This window comes from Silene latifolia, chromosome 7, assembly GCF_048544455.1.
Source record: "Silene latifolia isolate original U9 population chromosome 7, ASM4854445v1, whole genome shotgun sequence".
Classification (NCBI taxonomy): Eukaryota; Viridiplantae; Streptophyta; class Magnoliopsida; order Caryophyllales; family Caryophyllaceae; genus Silene; species Silene latifolia.
In genome coordinates this window covers 121,503,187-121,519,591 of record NC_133532.1, presented here as the reverse complement: position 1 = coordinate 121,519,591, position 16,405 = coordinate 121,503,187, and the positions used below count along the sequence as shown (strand labels likewise).

The following is a 16,405-nucleotide window of genomic DNA, read 5'->3' as shown; positions in this document are numbered from 1 at the left end:
AAATTTCTTCGTCCAGCCCATTTCCCATATTTTTTTTTTCAATTCCCTTTTCAACTAATTCCGTCAACAAATCTATCCTAATTTCGTCTACAATCAAGGCATCTATCCTAATTCGGGAATCAAACGATAATAAAACATAAATTTGAGACAAAACTAAATCGTAAACTCACCTCGTTACTAGCTTCATTGTTGAAATCGTTGTTAAAATCGTTCTCGTTCATGTTGTTAATTACAAATCCCGTTTTTTTTTTTTTAAAACCGTCTTTTTTTTTGTTGGAGTGATTTTAGTGAGACGGAAATTGAGTTGTGTTTTAGTGAGACGGAAATGGTTATGTTATGGAGGGCAAACATGGAAATTTACATTAAATGTCGACGATAATTAGTAAAATTGTCGACATCTTTAGCCGGACCCAATTAATCGTGTTCTAATTACAATTTATACACACCCTTCCATTTTCTTCTTCAACATTCTGCAACAACAGCAAAGGAAGCCATGATGCCCATGAATGTGTTCAGACTAGCAGGTGATATCACGCATTTGATCAGTATTCTCGTCTTACTCCTCAAAATCTACGCCACCAAATCTTGCTCTGGTCACTCCCTCTTTCTACTCTCCTTTCATTTCTTCACATTTTCAACATTTTTTTAATAAAAATACATTACCTAATGCTTTGTATTTATCAATTTGTTTCTAAGTTGTTGCGCTACACTTTTCCCCGTTTTTTGAGTTGTTTTCGAAATGTTAATCGGACTGATATAATTATGCCGAAAAATTACAGCGAAAATTTAAGGCGTTATGAACTTATGATCATGTGATGTTAATTTATCTGATATATGCTGGAATTTTTGCGGCGATTGTTGTTTCGAGTAATTTTGTGTTGAAAGAGTATGCTCGGAAATTAATGAAATGTAATACTCGCTAATTTCAAGTCATTTCTATACGTTTGTTCAAAATTTTTCGCTTAGGCGAATTTTAGTTTGTTGAAATTGTAGAGTGTAGACGGTAGTATTGCTCCTCATCAATGTTGCACAGGTCTCAATTGTGAAATGGACGATTACGTTTACGAGTAGAATCATCATTTAGTTACTGTAGAAAGTTGCATGCGTTTCACAGTAATGACAATTGACACACACTGTGGTCTTAACTCTTAAGCGAGGCCGACTGTTTTGAGAGGTATCTGTAGTATCGTGAATTCGTGACTATTATCGCTTTTGGTTGTGGGAAGTTGACCAAGTTGTGCGACTGAAAGCACTTTGGTGGGACGGTGTGACCTTTCAGCAGAAACACCATCCAATGTTCATTGTATAATAGTTTGTCTAACAACTACACAATATATGTAATTGTTATTCGAAAGATGCAGAAACAGAAGGAGAATAGAAATACCAGCCGACGATGAGAATAAAGCGAAGATAAATTAAACCCGAATGTAGTGCCGTGAATAAACCACTGCCTTGAAAACTATTTCTCCGGTACGACCGTGGTGGCGATCAGCTAGTGCCGGTAGTTCCCCAAGGTTAACACTACAGTCTCCACGCAGTTCCGCCCTCTCGGAACTGTGAGACTTGGAACGATATTAAAGCAGTACCCAGAAATTTTATAGATAGCCTGATCAGAGAGCCAAAACCGACTGCAGCGAAGTAGGAGTCAAGGGCTGGAAACGTGGAGTGATACTCTCACCCACTAACAGCATTTGACTAAAACTAACTGACTGCTAGGTTTAACAGAAGCAAAAAACAACAACTCGGTCCAGGCCCAAAAAGATAGGCACAGCCCGCCGCAGGCCAAATCCCAAATCCCGAATCCCGAATCCGGGCACGGGCACGGGCACGGGCACGGCGCGCGCGTGCGAGCTGAATTAAGCACCTCGCAAGGCTTCCACAAAAGCCTCCCTTGACCCACTAGTGATAGTGTAAGGTAAGAGGTCATATATAAATACATGAAACTCTCTTTTCCTCACCAATGTGGGACAATTGGAAACACTCCAAAGGCAATAAAAGCCCCTATATTTCCAACAATTTGCACATCGGGTAGAGTGAATGCAGGTAAGAAGTAAGAACTTCATCAACTTTTCGATGAAAAACTGAGAAAGTACTTTATCATCACATTCATAAGTTGCTTTTGAGCTGCGTTGTTGTAAGTTGTAACTGAATGGGAAAGGCGAAATAGGAGTGGACTAGTGAGCTAATTGGCGGACGTGATACTCATGGTCAGTCAGAAGTTAGAACTTAGAAGTATCCAACACATGATGTATGCGAGGTTCACAATGTAGTATACTTGTGAACTTGTTACTCATGGTTAAGATTGGCTATTTTATACTTGTGTTTTGGCTTAAAATGAACTATATACTCGTGTCTTGGCTTAGAATGAAGTATGCGAGGTTCACAATGTACAATTGTCTCATGACACGGGTACATGAGCTAATATGATTAGTTGGAGTGACATCGATGGACACTTCAAACAGTGTGAGACTATTATTCAAATACATTTGTTGTGCCTACTTGGTTTGAATTGGGGCCTCTAAACTTATCTGAGATCTGTATTGTGAAGGTATCTCGCTGAAGACTCAGGAGCTTTATGCTCTTGTATTTGTAGCACGCTACCTGGATCTTGTTACAGATTTCATATCTGTCTATAACACTATAATGAAGATAGTCTTCATTGTGAGCTCATTGTCAATTGTTTGGTGTATGAAGATGCATCCTGTTATCAAGCGTTCCTATGACAAAGTGCAGGATACATTTCGCCATTATTTCCTTGTTCTTGGATGCTTTGTCCTGGCACTGCTAATCCATGAGAAGTTCACCATACAAGAGGTACTGGCTTCAATGTCTTTTACTTTTGCTCAACTAAATTTCGGAATCTCTTTTTGTTGATAGATGTGATTTCACTATATGAAACGAGATTTATCCGTTAAATACTTCCGACATGTAATTGTGCTTGATGTAGCTATGTCTGAGAAATATGGTTGAGGGCCTGAAGCTTTCTGCATTTTTATCGGTTTTCTTCTCTATTGTTTTTCAGTTGATTGCGTATGTACTAGTTCACTTACTCTATTCCAGGTTTTCTGGGCATTTTCTATTTATCTGGAAGCTGTTGCTATTCTCCCCCAACTTGTCCTGCTGCAGAGAAGTGGAAATGTGGATAATCTGACGGCTCAATATGTTTTCTTTTTGGGGTACAGCTTTATTGCATCTTACTTTCATGCTATCTGTTTATCAATGCAAAATTTCTTCCATAGAACATCGACTAAGGGCATCTGCATTCTACTGGTCATTTAGTAAAAGTATTAAAATTAGATCACAAACCTCTGACATATAAGTACCGGCCTGTTACTTCATTCGTTTGAAGCATCAGGCGGGCTTTATTAATTTCACCCTCTTCTGTTTCTAGTTACTAACTTACTACTCCTTTAAACTTTTAAATGTATGAGCTTAACTACCTGTGACAGGATTGTTAAACTGATAATGTAGTGGTAAATGGTAGATAAGAGGCCATGGTCCCGTCGCTGGATCCAATATTATTTCTGGCAAAGTACAGTTAAGAAAAGTGATGAACTTGTATATTGATTGAGAAATACTTACTATACGACCCAATTTGGTTGCTTTAATTTTTATCTGTCACCCGTTCTTTTTTTCCAGTAAATCTTTTCAGTAGTGAGTATCATCAACAGCGAAGGTTCTGTGGCGTAATTTGTGGTTATTTGACAGTTACATTGTGTACATGCTATCTTGTCTAAAGAACCAGTTAGTAGGAAACCGATGGGTTATGACAACGCTGTCAAATAATAAAGAAACACTAATATAGTTCTCGATATGGAGTTGCTATTGCTGCCACTCCTATCAAGAAAAAAAAAGGGTGTAAATGCATTGCATGTTCTTTTCTGAATGGAGAAGAGGAAATCCTGCTTGTATGGTGTCATACCCATTTTGCTTGTATTTGATTGTTTTTTCTAGATTTTCTGAAGTAAGAAGCAATGTAAGATTTATATTGTAAAACTCCATACAGCATAATCGAGGAATTTGGAGAATCATAGAAGTGCTCATTAGAAAATAGCGTGTTTGAACCACCAGTACACTTTTCGTAAACAATTAATTCCCTTTGTGGCTTGAACTAATGAACTAGTATGAATCTTTGGTGGCCTTCAGTAGGATGTTGAATAATGGTAGTAGGTAATACTGTGATTGATGACAGCAGGTGCTAGAACCCCTTCATCAAATGTCTGAAGTTGTTTGGGTAGTCATCCGATTTTCGAGGAGGTAGTGAGAGGTGGGATTAGTTGTACTGTTGGCAGCCAGATTCAATATACCATAGTGGTGAAGAGTGGCTCGAGTTGATGTGAGGTGATCCATGAGGTGCAATGGTGGTTGCACGTTAGCTTGCGTAAGAGATGGTTAGGTCTTTCAAGGAAGCACAAAGGAGGTCACTCAACAGGATCCGAGAGTTTACTGGAATGGTCTTAATCCCCGAATATTTATACAATAATAATATGAAAAAAGTAAAGAAAATGGAAACTTTCAATTACTTGATCGAATAACCCAAAATTCAGTTATTTCAAGAAATGGGTAACAAACCACCTACCCCGAATCAACCTGGTGGTCGCCGTTGCACCTGGACTCGTTGGGCTAGTAGTTCTTCTTTATCTATGGTGCAAAGAGCAAACTTCATTGCGCAAATTTTGTCCTGATAAGTGTGGAGCTAAAGCTGAACATCCTGTCATTGCATCGAATATGTGCCCAGATTATGTGGTCTACTTGTTGCCAAACTGTCCATAATGCTGCATTTTCTTTGTTCAGGCATCTACAGTTTATCTATGAACTCTGTAGTTGAGTTTTGGCTTATGAGTATGACAAACTAGACACCTATTTACAAGCGTATTTTGTTTTTTTTACAGGGCATATAGGGCATTGTACATTGTCAACTGGATTTATCGCTATCTTACAGAACCCCATTTTGGTCGCTGGATAGGTAAGCGTAAGCCAGTCTGAAGACATGAATGGGATGATGGCAGTACAAAATATAAGAATCATCAATTGATTTTTACTTGGGTGTTGTTGCTTGATTTTCCAGCTAGCATTTCTGGTCTTGTTCAGACTGCTCTTTATGCAGATTTCTTTTACTATTACTTCATCAGGTGAGAATGCTAAACGCGGCCACTTTTTAAGTTTACGCTTCCAAGTGTATGAATCTATGATGATATGCTTTTCGTTTTGCAGCTGGAAGACGAACTCAAAGCTTAAGCTGCCGGCTTGAGTCTAATCGTATATGATGGTTTTAAAGTATGATCTCATGACGTTAAGCCTGTAACTGAGGTTGGTTAAGTAGTCTTGGATGCGCAGATGACTATTAATTTCGGTAACTTTTTCCCTACTTCGATTTAATAGTTTTATAGCATGTTTTTTTTTTTAATCTAAAGCATAGTTGCTAGATAACTAACATATCACTTATATTGACCTATAGAGAACCTTTCTTTCGACGTAAAGGCTCTGGCTGTGAAAAGGTACTTGAAATCTGAAAAGATACCTGAAAAATAAGACCTGATTTTTATTAAAACTATTTGGGAGATTAACTGAAAAGGTAGCTGATATTTGATTAAATGATGTAAAAGGACATAGTTTATTATTTTTTTTGCAGAAAATTAGGATCATATATATTAATAATCAAAAGAGTACAAGATCCTACTATTCCCTACAAGGAAAGCCAGTGTGGCCACCCAGAAATACCAAAAGAACAACCAAAAAATGACCGAACTTAAAAGAGATCAGTTACAGTTTTCAAAGTGTGTAGCAAATCTAAGTATAACCAGATACTTTAGTTGCCAAACAACCGCCTCAACCGATGTTTGCTTGCCTTGGAAAATTCGGTAATTCCGCTCCCGCCAGAGAAGGTAAATAGCACATAATAGAACACACCTTCTTTGTCGCTTGACCCAACTAGCACCACAGTTACATGCTCGAAACCAGCAAAGAATACTGGATAGGCTGGTAAAAGGAGGCAACTTGAGCCATTGTGAAACAGCAAGCCAGACAGAAGAAGAGAAGGCGCATTCAAAGAATAAATGCGCACTACTTTCAGTCTGGCTCTCACATAATGCACAACGAGCATGTAGCCTCTCTTACAAATCAATACTATATATTAAATTCAGAAACCAAGGGACTTCAATGTAATTAAAGAAAGTTATACAAATTAATTATACTATATAGTTTTAAATCACTAGCACCGTGTGATGAACCCGATTAAGGGATCTCAATGCAAATATTATATAGTTTGGGTTAAAATTAAATTATATAGAAGCTTGTTAATTTTTCTAAATATTTGTAAGAGACTAAAATATGGTCAATTTCCTTAAAATAAAATAATTAATTAAGATGGTCAATTTCCTTAAAATAATTAATTAAGATGTTCAATTTCAATGAGACTAAAAGAAAAAAATGCTTGGTAATTTTCCTAAATATTTATAGAAGATGGTCAATTTCCTTAAAATAAAATAATTAATTATATAAACATGCACACTTATGGTATTAATTATTATCATCATAAAATTATATATTAAATTTAAAATCTATACAATTTTATTAAACTTTATAGTTTATTAGATGTATAGAGATGTTAATTATTTAACATCAAAAATATAATATAAGTAGTTTATAAATATTTCAAGTTAGATTCTATAATATATAATATTGCATAATTCTTTCGATTTGATTTAATGCATATATATAATATATTTATATAAATATATAATCCTCTTAAAATTGCATGCCTAATTAGTAAAAATAATTTGGTTAGTAAAGAAAAGAATTGTAGTAACATTGGATATAGTTATATGATAATAATCACTCATTTGAATAGTAAAAGCAACAATATTATCAGCGAGATTAGTGAAAGTGATAGAAACAACAACGGAGTAGTGAAATAATCAATATTAATGCGGCAATAGTGAAAGTAACAATAATTACGGCGGGAGTAGTGAAATTATCAACATTAATGCGGCAATAGTGACAATAACAATAATTACGACGGAAGTAGTGATAGTAACAATGATTACGAGCAAATAGTGAAATGTTATTACTATTGTTTCATTAATAAGAGTGAAATATTAATAGCGGGAGTGGTGAATTTGTCTCAAAATTTATTTTTATCGTAATTTTAGGATATGTGATAGAAAAATATATTAATGATAAATTTATGGGTTATGCAACTTTAAGTAATTTTATTTACTGAAAAAAAAATTTAATGATAAGTAGAGGTAGCCCGGACGAAGCCGGACACCAATACTAGTATTATCAATTGTAGGAAGTTTGTCTTGAGCAGCTAGCACACCTATCACAATGTGTTTTGGGAAATTAAATGAATCACTCAAAGTCTTATGCGCTGGAAAGGGAGCTCCTTGGGACGAAGAAGCTCATAAATCTGATTTTTAAACCTGCCTGCTAAAGGTCGTCGACAATTTACTAATTATCGTCGACAATTTTAATGAACTTCCAAAACTACTCCTCCCTCACACCCCCCTTATATTTTTTCCGTCTTGTTTTGTTTTCGTAAAAAAATAATTAATAATTACTAATAAACCCCGTTCGGAGATAGTTCGTTTTATTTTAATTTTTTAATTTATTGAAACTTATTTTAATTAGCGATTATCGATCCACGCACCCAAAACTAATTTAAGACGGAAATTAATAATTTTTTTTAAAAAAAAAAAAATTGTTGAAAAAGGCCCTGGATGAAGAAATTTTTCGTCCAGACCAAGGTCCGGACAAAGAAATTTTTCGTCCAGACAAAAATATTTTTCGTCCAGACCCAGGTCCAGACGGAAAATATTTTCGTCCGGGAAAAAAAAAAAAAAAAATTTAAATTTTTTTTTTTAAAAAAAAAAAAAAAAAAAAAAAATTCCGGACGAAAATATTTTTCGTCTGGACCTGGATCTGGACGAAAATATTTTCCGTCTGGACGAAAAATATTTTTGTCTGGACCATGGTCTGGACGAAAATTTTCTTTGTCCGGACCTTATTCTGGACGAAAATGTTTTTCGTCCGGAATTTTTTTTTTTTTTTTTTTTTTTTGAAAAAAAAAAATCATTTTCTGACTTAGATTAATTTTTTGGTGCGGTAATCGATAATCGCTAAGTTCTCGTTCATGTTGTTAATTACAAATCCCGCTTTTTTTTTTTTTTTTGAAAAACCGGCTTTTTTTGTTTGAAAGATTTTAGTGAGACGTTAGTGAGACGGAAATTGACTTGTGTTTTAGTGAGACGGAAATTGTATTTTAGTGAGACGGAAATGGAGTTATGTTATGGAGGGCAAACTTGGAAATTTACATTAATTGTCGACGATAATTAGTAAATTGTCGACGACGTATAGCAGGACCCTTTTTAAAACCAGCTTGTCGTTCCCCAAAAATTCTGAAGTCCAAATATGATAGAATTAATCAAAGTGATTTTACCAGAGTAGCTCAAAAAAATGGTTGGCCCAGTGAGATATTCTATTACTCCGTACACAAATTATTGTATGAGACTGTCTTATAGCATAAGACCAACCCATAATCCAAAAGCCCAAACAATTACTTAAAGCTCCCCTTTTTTAATCAAATAACCAAAAGTCCTTAATATACTTGTAAAAAAAATATTTTATTTTGATAACCTAAAATTTTATATATTAAGAAATTGTATATTTAAATATGTTAGTTTTTATCATAAAATGTCGTGTTGTTAAAATAAAAATAGAATACTAATCAACTTAGAGGTGTTATTTTTGGGCTTCTCTCCTTTTGGGCCAGTCCTATGCTATAGGACGGTCCTATAGGAGAGTTGCTGTACTCCGTATTTATCTTATCCAACATAGGCTGGAAATGTTTTTGAGTAAGTTTTGAACTGAAAAGAGGAATACCAAGATACCTTAGAGGGAGGGCTCCCTCAACATAGCCAGTAGTAGTCACGATAAGATCCTTTAGGGCTGAGAATCTGTCCAAGACCGGACCGAACCGAAGGCCGAAAATAAAAATTTAGTGGACTGAAGACCGGACCTAAAACTTTCAGTCTTGGACCGGACCAAAACCGAAATATTTGGTCCGGTCCGGTCTTGGACCAAAATGGACCTAAAATTAATTTTTTTCACTATTTCGTATACGATAATTACATTTTAATTCCGCTAAATAAAATGCATTTAAATAATTAAATGACTTTTTTTTATGAAAATCATTGACAATACTAATTTATAATGTCTTTTGAAGATAAAATATTAATTTGATTCATAATATTTTAATGTTGCGTCATTAAAAACATGAAATTTGGTCCATTCGGTCCGGACCTAAATTAACCGGTCTTGGACCGGACCGGACCGAAGACCAAACCTTAAAAAAATGAGGAACGAGGACCAGACTAAAATAATTCGGTTCGAGTTTCGTCCAGCCCGGTCCATTTTTTCGTTCCGGACCTAAATTTGCTCGCCCCTAAGATCCTTCACCTGAGGTGCCACACCTTCAAAATACAGATTAGATTTCATAGGATTGATCCGTAAACCAGAATATGAGGCAAAAACAGAAAGGCAGGTGTCCACGTACACCTTGCACAGATGGGAGGTCTCCTCTTGTGAATACAAGCAAGTCATCAGCAAAGATGAGATGGGTAAGATTAATTCTCACACACTATAGATGATAGGAAAAGCCAGAATGAATGGAAAGCCGCCTAAGGAGTCGAGATAACACTTCCATACACAGAGCAAATAAATAAGGGGAGAGAGGATCTCCCTGCCTCAATCCTCTCTTTCCAGGGAAGAAACCTCCAGTAGCTCCATTTACCAGTGTCATAATTTAATTTTTTTCACTATATTTGCACAAGTGTCCGACACATTTCAAAAAGAATGAAAACAATAATTAATATGTTACGAATTCACGATTACCTAAAAAGATAAAAAAAAAAAACTCTAGTAGTATAATGTATATCATCTAAAAATGTACTTTATGGATACAAAAATTGGTTTTCAATTAAACTTACATAAAAAAAATGGTTATTTCACAACAATAATCCATCTTATGCCCCATCTTCTCATATTAATTTATCTTAACGTTTAACTGAGAATAATCCCATCTTTGATGTCATTTAACTTATACTAAACTAGTGAAAAGGCTACCTAGAAAACCGGTTAACCATTGAACTCCTTTCTCATATTTAAGTAATTTAACCTGTTAACCATTGAACTCCTTTCTCATATTTAACCAGTTAACCATTGAACTCCTCTACTTATTAACAAAACTAAAACCCTAACTTTTATTTCCCCAAATCTTTTCAATTTCTTAATGATCTTAGAGGGGTAAAGGGGCGGATGACCCGAACGCCTGACCAATTTCAGTGGGCTTGTGGAAACAGATTTGGGAGCCCTCTAAGTTTGGGAGGACATGGGAATCGTCTTTTTCGTTCCTGGTTTCGTCGACATGGGAGCACTCTTTTTTTCCGGCGTCATGGGAGTCCTTTTAAGGCTCTTTTCTTACTCCAAATATTGTTGATGAAACTCGTGTTTTTTTAGGCTAGGATTCTTGTCAAACCCCATGAAGAAACTGGAGTCCTAGCTTTTAAGCCCTTCCACGATATTCTTATTTCATCTTTCTGGGTTTATTTGGTTTGATTTTTCTGGGTTTTTAGTAAGTGTAATTTATGGATTTTGTTCTTGATTAGGGGGAAGTCATGAGACTCCTTTTAAATGATTTTAGGTTTTGGTTATTTGATTAGTGGTTGTGTCTAGGTTGTTGATAAATTTGATTAGTTGAAGAAATGAAGAAGAAGAAACAAAAATTGTAGAAATGAAGATGAAGAAATGATATTGGACATTATGAAGATTAAACAGAAAAAATAGAAGAAATAACAGGACCTACATGGTCACCTGATTAGTAACCGGTAATAACAGGTCAAAAATGGGGTTGGTCTAATACAAGTTAAATGATGTTAAAGATGAAATTATTCTCAGTTAAACGTTAGGATAGATTAATATAGGAAGAGAGGACATAGGATGGATTATTGTTGTGAAATAACCCTAAAAAAAAAGTTCAATTAATAAGTTGCACCCCAAACTAAAGTAGCAATCTAAAAATGTACTTTATGAATACAAAAAGTTAATTGGAACACAAGATGAAACATGAAAAGGGACAGAAAATCCGGACTCTATGAGAGCGCGTTTGATTAGCTTATCAAGTACCGTAAATGGAAGATATTATAGATAAGTTAAAGAAGCATGTTGACACTTTGACAGCTAAACTTATTAAAAATAACAACAGTTATTAAATTATCAATTATACAAGGTAGTCGACCAAAATCCAAATGCAATAATGTATGTGTAACTGTCTACTAGTTACGGATACTAACGATCCTTCGTATATTTAGAAACACAACGAATAATACTTCGTATAAATTAAGATACTAACGAAGTATTTAATTACTTAGATAAACATAATTACTTATACTTGATTGACATATAATGGTGAAATAAATGAAGGTCATAATTTTTTTTAACGTATTATGTAAACTATATATATAGATAATTTACCTTTTTAAGGCTGATTCAACACTTTGAACAATTCAGTGGCAAAGTTTTGAACTATTAACGTGGTATGTGAATGTCTAAAAATTAATCGTTGAGTCAAGAGAGCCCGGATAATACTTTTACGTTGAAATATGAAAACCAACATAAATTCTCATTTAAGAGGATTATATATATCTGTCATAGACTTAAGACGGGTTAAGTATTATGAATAAGACAAAAGCAGGATGCATAAGAAAAAACAACAAATTTGTCTTATATGTACAAATAAAATGATATTTGATCCGTTTTAATGTTAAGTCTGATACATCCGGATGACTTTGTTTCACCACCTTGCCTCGATGAGAAGAAACATCAAACATGCATACATCGACATGGGGTTGGGGTAGCTTTAAAATTATGTACTCAAATAAAATGCATTGCGCACATATAATTGTTTAAATCATGTTGTAATATGATACTCCATAGTGCAAGCTGTAATTTATGCTATTATTGCTATTGTCTATCCTTAAGGATCTCTCCCACCTTCCCCTCATAAATCATTCTGTTAACGTCAAACAACAATAATCAACTACCTTATATTATTTTTCTTATTTTAGACTACCTTTGTTTTCTCTGTTTTTGGTAAAAAACTACCTACGCTGAAAACATGGCGAGATTTGGTCGATTGAGTGACATTAACCTATCTTACATGACTTTGTTAACATCAAACAATAATAATCAACTGCGTCCAAACCACAATTTAACTTCAGATAAGCAAAATTAATGAATTTCACATTTCAATAATAACTACAAACATCTACTAAAGTTAAGCGTAAGTACTTCATGACTTTCCAAAATCGGCCTTAGTAAGATTAAAACATAAAAGAGTCATGTGAGATAAGATAAAGCCGGAAAACAGACCAAGTATGTCTACACTCTTAGCATAGGTAGTTATTGACCAAAAATAAAGAAAACAAAGGTAGTTGAAAATAAAAAAAAAAATAATATAAGGTAGTATTTTTACAAATACCTGTAAATATAACGTAGTTTTTAACAAAAAAACCCAAGATTTTATAATAAATTCTAAAGGAAAACTTATTTTGGCGTAACTGATGACATAACTTCAAACTTATTTTACCATTTATATATCCTGAGTCATCCGAAAACAATCTCTTAGGGGGCGTTTGGTTTGGGGTCTAAAAGAAAGGAAAAGGTGATCTGATTAGATTATTAAATAGCATGCATGTTCTAGCCTTATCGTATTAAAAATTTGATTACCTGTCAACTAAATGGCTATAAAAGCATCTTAAATTTGGCATATACATACAACACAAAAACAAACATCAATCAAACTAAGAAACAAAAAAAATAATCCTAAAAGAATTAAGTGGTGGTTGATATGGAAATGAACAAGATTATGAAGGTGGTTACTATGGTGGTGTTTTTGGCTATTGCGGTGTTAGTCACCACTCCCGAACCTGCTATGGCTACTCGCCAATTTAATCCCCTTTCAAACATTATGCTTGATGATGTCTACATTCACCCCCTTACCTGCGCTTTTTCATGTACATCTGACTCACAATGTTGCGGCGGTTGTGTGTGTAAAAAAGCTCTGCTTTATCCCGGTAATACATGCCAACCCAAGGGTTTTTGGGATGTATGCTCACCGTTCAAGCGTTAATGTGATCGAGAAATGGTTTTCAAGATATTATGTTCTATATATACTACTCCCTGAATTCAAATGAATTTCATACCTTTGTTTAATTTAATATATTTGATTATATTTTAATCAAATATATGAAATTCCTTTGAATGGAAGAAGTATGCTTTATCATATATGGGTCTTATTATGGTCTGTTTTATGTCCTATTATTCTGCTTATTTTGTATTTTCGTACTTGAGTTGTGGTGTTGTCTTATTGTTACTAAATAATAAAACTCAAGTTATCTTTGTGTGTTTTTAACGATCAAGTCTTATGTATGGTCTCCAACTAATCCAATAAACAGGTATCTACTTATTCTTAGAGTAATAAATAAACATAATGATTTAGGATGAAATGATTATCGTCTCGTACAAAAGTAACAAAACTCGCTTATAAAGTAAGAAGAGATAAATAAATAATTAAAATATATTAAAAACCTAGTATATTGTTATCTTGCTTGCTTGAAAGTCCAAGGAGATGCAAACAAAATGCATGGAAACTAAAATTACAGGGGGGAAATGCAACATTAATAAAAAAAGGAAAATGAATAAGTTCGTCACATTGTCATCGGAGAAACTATATACAGAAACTGTGGAATATACTCCCTCCATACCACACCAATGGTAACATGGACCCACTTTTCTCCTCACAAAAAGTGGGTTCATGTTACCATTGGTGTGGTATGGAGGGAGTAGTAGTCAATGATGGTCAACCAATGTAACTAACTTTGTAAACCAAATAGGAGTTGGTTAGTTAGTTAAGGTTGTTAGAGTCTATCACTATATATATACATATCTCCTCTTGTAATCATTTTACATCACATGAAATATAATTCAGTTTATACAATTCTTTATCTCTCTACTTTTCATCTTTCTAAACTCCTTCTTCTTTATCACATATAATAACAACCATCTATATGAAGCTCTCCTTATCAATGGTGAGTTGATGGTTTATAGAAACCAAATACTCCTCTTTTGTAATACTCCATATAACTGACTCACTGTACATGCACATAACTTATTAGGCGTTTTTGCTTGTTTAGCCGGTAAGTTTATCGAGAGGCCTGCAGATGGGTGGCGGCTTTGGCCTACGTGCTGGCCTTGTGGACCTGTGGTTTCCCTTTTGAACCAAGAAAAGGTTTACGATCTTTGGTGAAAGTTGTGTCTTGCTTGATTTGCACCTTTTGAACCAATAAAGTTAGAAATAGGGCTTGCATTGGTTTGCATTCTTCCTTAATTCGGGAGGGCCTCCTAGGCTCCTAGTTTATACTCCTTTCATCTCAATCATATGTTTACCTTTTAAACAAATGATTGAAACAGAACGAGTATTTTTGATAGTAAATCATCAAAACTCCTTATAAGTTATAGGAGTAAGTCGTACGGAGTGTATCTCAGGTTGGAGTTTGGGTGATTTTATCTTTGAGGGAAAGTGATTGTCTATTTGTGTTAACCAAATTTCTTAGTTTTGTAAATCTTCCCCTGGTTAGCGAAACAGCCATTGACTTTGATCCAACAAAATAATGTTAAGGGATTATTTTTTTGGGTGTAAGGCAGCTTATAGAGGCCATTTTGAAGTTGGCAGGACCTAAACCCAGGTCATGAGTACCGTCTTTTATGACTTTACTTACTGATGGGGCATATTCTGCACCGCTGACCAAGTCAACACATTGAGCAAGGTCAAGGATATCCACAGCAAAGTCAACGACTTAGACAGCCTAGCCGATGAAGCCTATCGGCCTGCCACCTCGGTCTCGGCGTGGCAACCAGCCAGCCGGGACACATATCCGCGTACTCATATTCAAGACCCTCGGCCGGCCTGCCATGGGTCCAGCGGCCGAGGGTAGAACGGTCTTTCCACCTGCTAGCCACTTGGCCACTTGGCCACTACGTGACAAAAGGTGAAAGTCTATAAATACTCCTCAACCTTCATTGAGGAAAGGATCGATAAATTAACCTAAGAATCACTATTCATCTGGTAATATCTTCCTTATCTCTCTACAATACATCCTTAGCCAAGTAACAACAACTGACCCCTCTAAGTTTACTGACTTGAGCGTCGGAGTGAGTACGCTTGGCACAAAGCCAAGCCCTCAATTCGTTCATTGTTGCAGGAGAGGCCGAGAGGAACGATAGAGACGAAGGATCCAACTCAAGACATCATTCTACAAGCCACGGGTGGTAACAATACTTGCTCTGGAATTACACCCGGAACAATTGGCGCCGTCTGTGGGGAAGACACTAGAAGCTGGTCACATTCATTCCCAAACAAAAAACAAACACAAAAAAAAAACCCACCCCAAAAGCTAAGAAGATGTCGAAACAACAAGAGGCGTTCGTGACTGACGAAACCGAATTCTACCAAGAGGATGCCGTCCACAATTCCGGAGTTGTGCAGCCCTCCACCGGCGGAGAAATCCAACCGGAATTCGGGATGCCGATGATACCAGACACGCCGCTGCCTGCCAACCAGGTCACCATTATGGGACACGTGGTTGACGTAGCAAGACTGAAGATGCTCCTGGACCTAATTGGTAGTACGCCTGCTCACACTGTCACGCCGACAAGAGCGGCGGAAACCGTCCAGGAGACCAGGGCCCAAAATGTGACCCCAAAGCCTTTGTTATTATGGGGGCGAGTTGGATGGAGCGCAGCCTGCAACTAATTCAGCTTCCGCTTCTGGGAGATCAAACGGAGCTCGATAGGGCTAAAGAGAGAGCCAAAAAAGGATCTTTCGTGTATAATCCTGCATAATCTCGAATGTTATCAGTTCCGGTACGTAGACCAAATAATACAATGCAAGCAAAAGTTCCTAGATTCATGGAGATATAGAACTCTTCTTTTATTGAATTTCAATCCTTTAATGCCTTTAATGCGGGTCCTTTTCTCGCGTTCCCGGGACTGAGGATAGGTTGGAAACAGCCGGAACCTCGAGAGGGTCGCCAATTCACTAAGAAAATAACTTTATGCCGAAAATCCTCGAGAAACTGTCACTTTTGACCTGTCTTTGGCCAGTCATGGACGGAGCATTAGGAGAAGCTGGCCCTGTCAAGACACCGGAGAAGCCCAAAGTGGTCGTGGTAGACCTAAGTCCTTCTCGCACTCGTGAGAAGACGGCGTCGCCGCGGCACGAACGAGGCACACCCCGGAGGAGCGAAAGAAGCCCAACCCGTCAGAGTTGGAGAAGAAGCCCGACTCA

The 16,405-nt window shown here is 36.0% G+C and overlaps 1 protein-coding gene across 1 annotated transcript; it reads left to right on the top strand.

The window, feature by feature from the left end:
- Positions 1–485: 485 nt before the first annotated feature.
- LOC141591333 (ER lumen protein-retaining receptor A-like) lies at positions 486–5,377 on the top strand. Its single transcript, XM_074411651.1, has 6 exons — positions 486–593; positions 2,549–2,814; positions 3,061–3,176; positions 4,893–4,966; positions 5,069–5,132; positions 5,215–5,377. Exons 1-6 carry the CDS (start codon positions 494–496, stop codon positions 5,249–5,251), a joined length of 657 nt encoding a protein of 218 aa, XP_074267752.1. The 5' UTR covers positions 486–493; the 3' UTR covers positions 5,252–5,377.
- The last annotated feature ends 11,028 nt before the right edge of the window (positions 5,378–16,405 follow it).